This window comes from Aplysia californica, unplaced genomic scaffold (genome assembly GCF_000002075.1).
Source record: "Aplysia californica isolate F4 #8 unplaced genomic scaffold, AplCal3.0 scaffold00496, whole genome shotgun sequence".
Classification (NCBI taxonomy): Eukaryota; Metazoa; Mollusca; class Gastropoda; order Aplysiida; family Aplysiidae; genus Aplysia; species Aplysia californica.
In genome coordinates, this window is record NW_004797766.1 from 376,329 (window position 1) to 378,828 (window position 2,500).

Consider the following 2,500-nt stretch of genomic DNA (forward strand, 5'->3'; position numbering starts at 1 on the left):
TAAAATATATTGAGAGCCTCATCTACCCTGTTGATATCATGCTGGTTCCCGGCGTTGATAATCCTGTTTCGACATCCGTACAGAAAGTTTTCAAGAATCTCCACCCATTTGCATCTGTCTTATCGGAGATGGCTACTCGTGTTTAAGAAAAGATAAGGGAAGAGATTTAAAACCATGCCAAATTATTATCAATCAATCACTCGTCCCTTAGCTTGTTTGGGTTTTGGGGGGAAATGAGGGAGGGGGGGGGGGGTGACCACTGGAGACGCTGAGATTTTTCTCCATGTCCCTTAGTCTGTCGTCCCGTCGAAAAATTCTCTTACTAACAAACCAGTCCTTTATTTAAATGTTTTCGAACCAGCTTTTTCTTTGTCATCCTTTTTCTTTGATCTACCTTCAACAATGCCCCCGCATAACGGGTTTTGCCGGGCTTTTAAGCCAGACTATGTCTCTGAAAAAAGCAAGTTTTCGTTTGCCTTGTAACAGTAGCAAATAGTTGTATTTATTATTCCTTCTTTCTAGGTGTTTTCTGTCCAATGCAGGGTGAAGCCGTCCAACAAGAATCTCCACTCTATTCTATCGGCTGTTCTCCGTATCCAGTTGTACCCGTCCTTTCTCTGATGACATCTTGCCACTTTCTCTCCGGTCTTCCTCTTGATGGTATTCCTGTTCTTGGTCTCCATTCAATTGGTCTATTTGCCATTGTTATAGCATACAAGTTCAAAATACTATTGTGTCTGCTTCACAGGTTGGAAGAAAACTATTGTATCTGTGACGGTGTCTGTCTGCCGAGGTGTATCCTCTACTCCCATTACTTGGACTTTTGTCGACGTGAGCATCTGGAGCCAGCCTGCGCCGCCACTTTCGGCAAGGTGAGAAATGACCATGTGTGGTTAGCCACAGAATAATACTAGTACACTTCAAACAATGACTAGAATGCAGATACTCCCACTTTCTGTGAAGTCCTGTTGATTATGTCTGTGATGACTCGTGATCTCTCGGATAGCCCAGTTTCAAATCACGACAACACAGTTGGCCAACTGTATTTTTTTCGGTAAGTTGTGGGCAATGAAAATAAGAGACGCCTACCGCTCCAACACGACACAATTATTTAGTTATGCTTCTCTTAACTTCATTGTCTACAACTCATCTTATTTTCATTGCCTACAACTCACCGACAACACTGTTGGCCAGCTGTTTTGTCGTAGTGTGGTACTTGGCTTAGAGTGGCCTGCAGTCCATACCATAAACAGATGGTGGTTGGAGGGTGTCACAGATTGATCCTACTTCCTTAGTGGGGGTCCTCTGGCTATGTGGTCTATTCTTGAAAGGACAGATCTTCATTTTCGAAGAGGTATGAGAATTCCCCTAACAGTCCATTAATTTCAAAAACTCTATAAACCCTTCTTTTCGGATTCGAACCAGGAACTCAAGCGTTGCAGCCCTGCACATCAATAGAGTTAAAGGCACTCCCACGTTACAATGTAACACACTTGAAATGTAAAGCAAAACTTTCCAATTATCCTCTTTGATCGTCCACTTTCATGTGGTCGTTCTCTTCATGCCTGTTGTCCATCTCGATGTAACCATCACAATAATATGTTTCTATTAGGGTTAGAGCAGATAGCTCGCAGAGAACTTCAAAGTTATCAAACAGTATCGAAAACGATTAGAAAAACCACACACATTTCTACAGCACTATACAGTTTGTCAAAGAAAGTCCTTCAGTCCACGTGAGAAAGGCAGAGGGAAGATTTAAAACACCGCAAAATGATAGAGGAAAAATCTGAGTCAAACTCAAACCTACGATATCTCCACGTTTGATGTGGTCATTGACAGTCCGCGGAACGACGACTACCGTCATAATATTTCTCCGCGGGAGTTTTTGTCGGCGTCTGTGTGTTCCGAAAGTTGTCACCAAACACGATCTTGACCTGTGACAATCCCGTCCATTGACGAGGCTGATATCGAGTAAACAAACTTATTGGTTACACCACTAGAGTCCCCTTTGTTTCCGTCTGTCGATGGGCTCAGGGTGAACAGCGCCAAAATAGTTTGGTATCTGGATGCGAAAACTTGCGGCACGAGACGGAATGGGCAGCGTCACTCTGAAGAGCAGATAAGCCTCTCATTCATGAACGGAATTAAATCTGGCTTATCTGCCCCTGTTTGTACAAGTATGACATAATGCACTAATGACTCTTTCATTGTCGGCGGAAAAATCAAAAATGATTTCGTCTCTCTAAAGGAGTTGTGGCCTTTTAAGGGAAAAATGGTATCAAATGAGTTCGAGACCCTTTTGTTATCGTCAGAGGTCAGAGAGACAAGCAGAGAGAGAGAGAGAGAGAGAGAGAGAGAGAGAGAGAGAGAGAGAGAGAGAGAGAGAGAGAGAGAGAGAGGTAGAGAGAGAGGGACAGACAGACAGACAGACAGACAGGCAGACAGACAGACAGACAGAGAATGGCTGATAAAGAAAAGGAGGAAAACAATAAAGGGAAGA

At 43.3% G+C, this 2,500-nt stretch overlaps 1 protein-coding gene across 1 annotated transcript in view; it reads left to right on the top strand.

Moving 5' to 3' along the window:
• Nucleotides 1–2,500, top strand: part of LOC101853024 (DNA-binding protein RFX6) — a gene marked incomplete in the record, with an annotated part of 90,512 nt that overhangs the window by 43,306 nt on the left and 44,706 nt on the right. Inside the window, 1 exon segment of the mRNA XM_013086723.1 lies at nt 749–872. Coding sequence (XP_012942177.1) covers nt 749–872 — 124 coding nt within the window.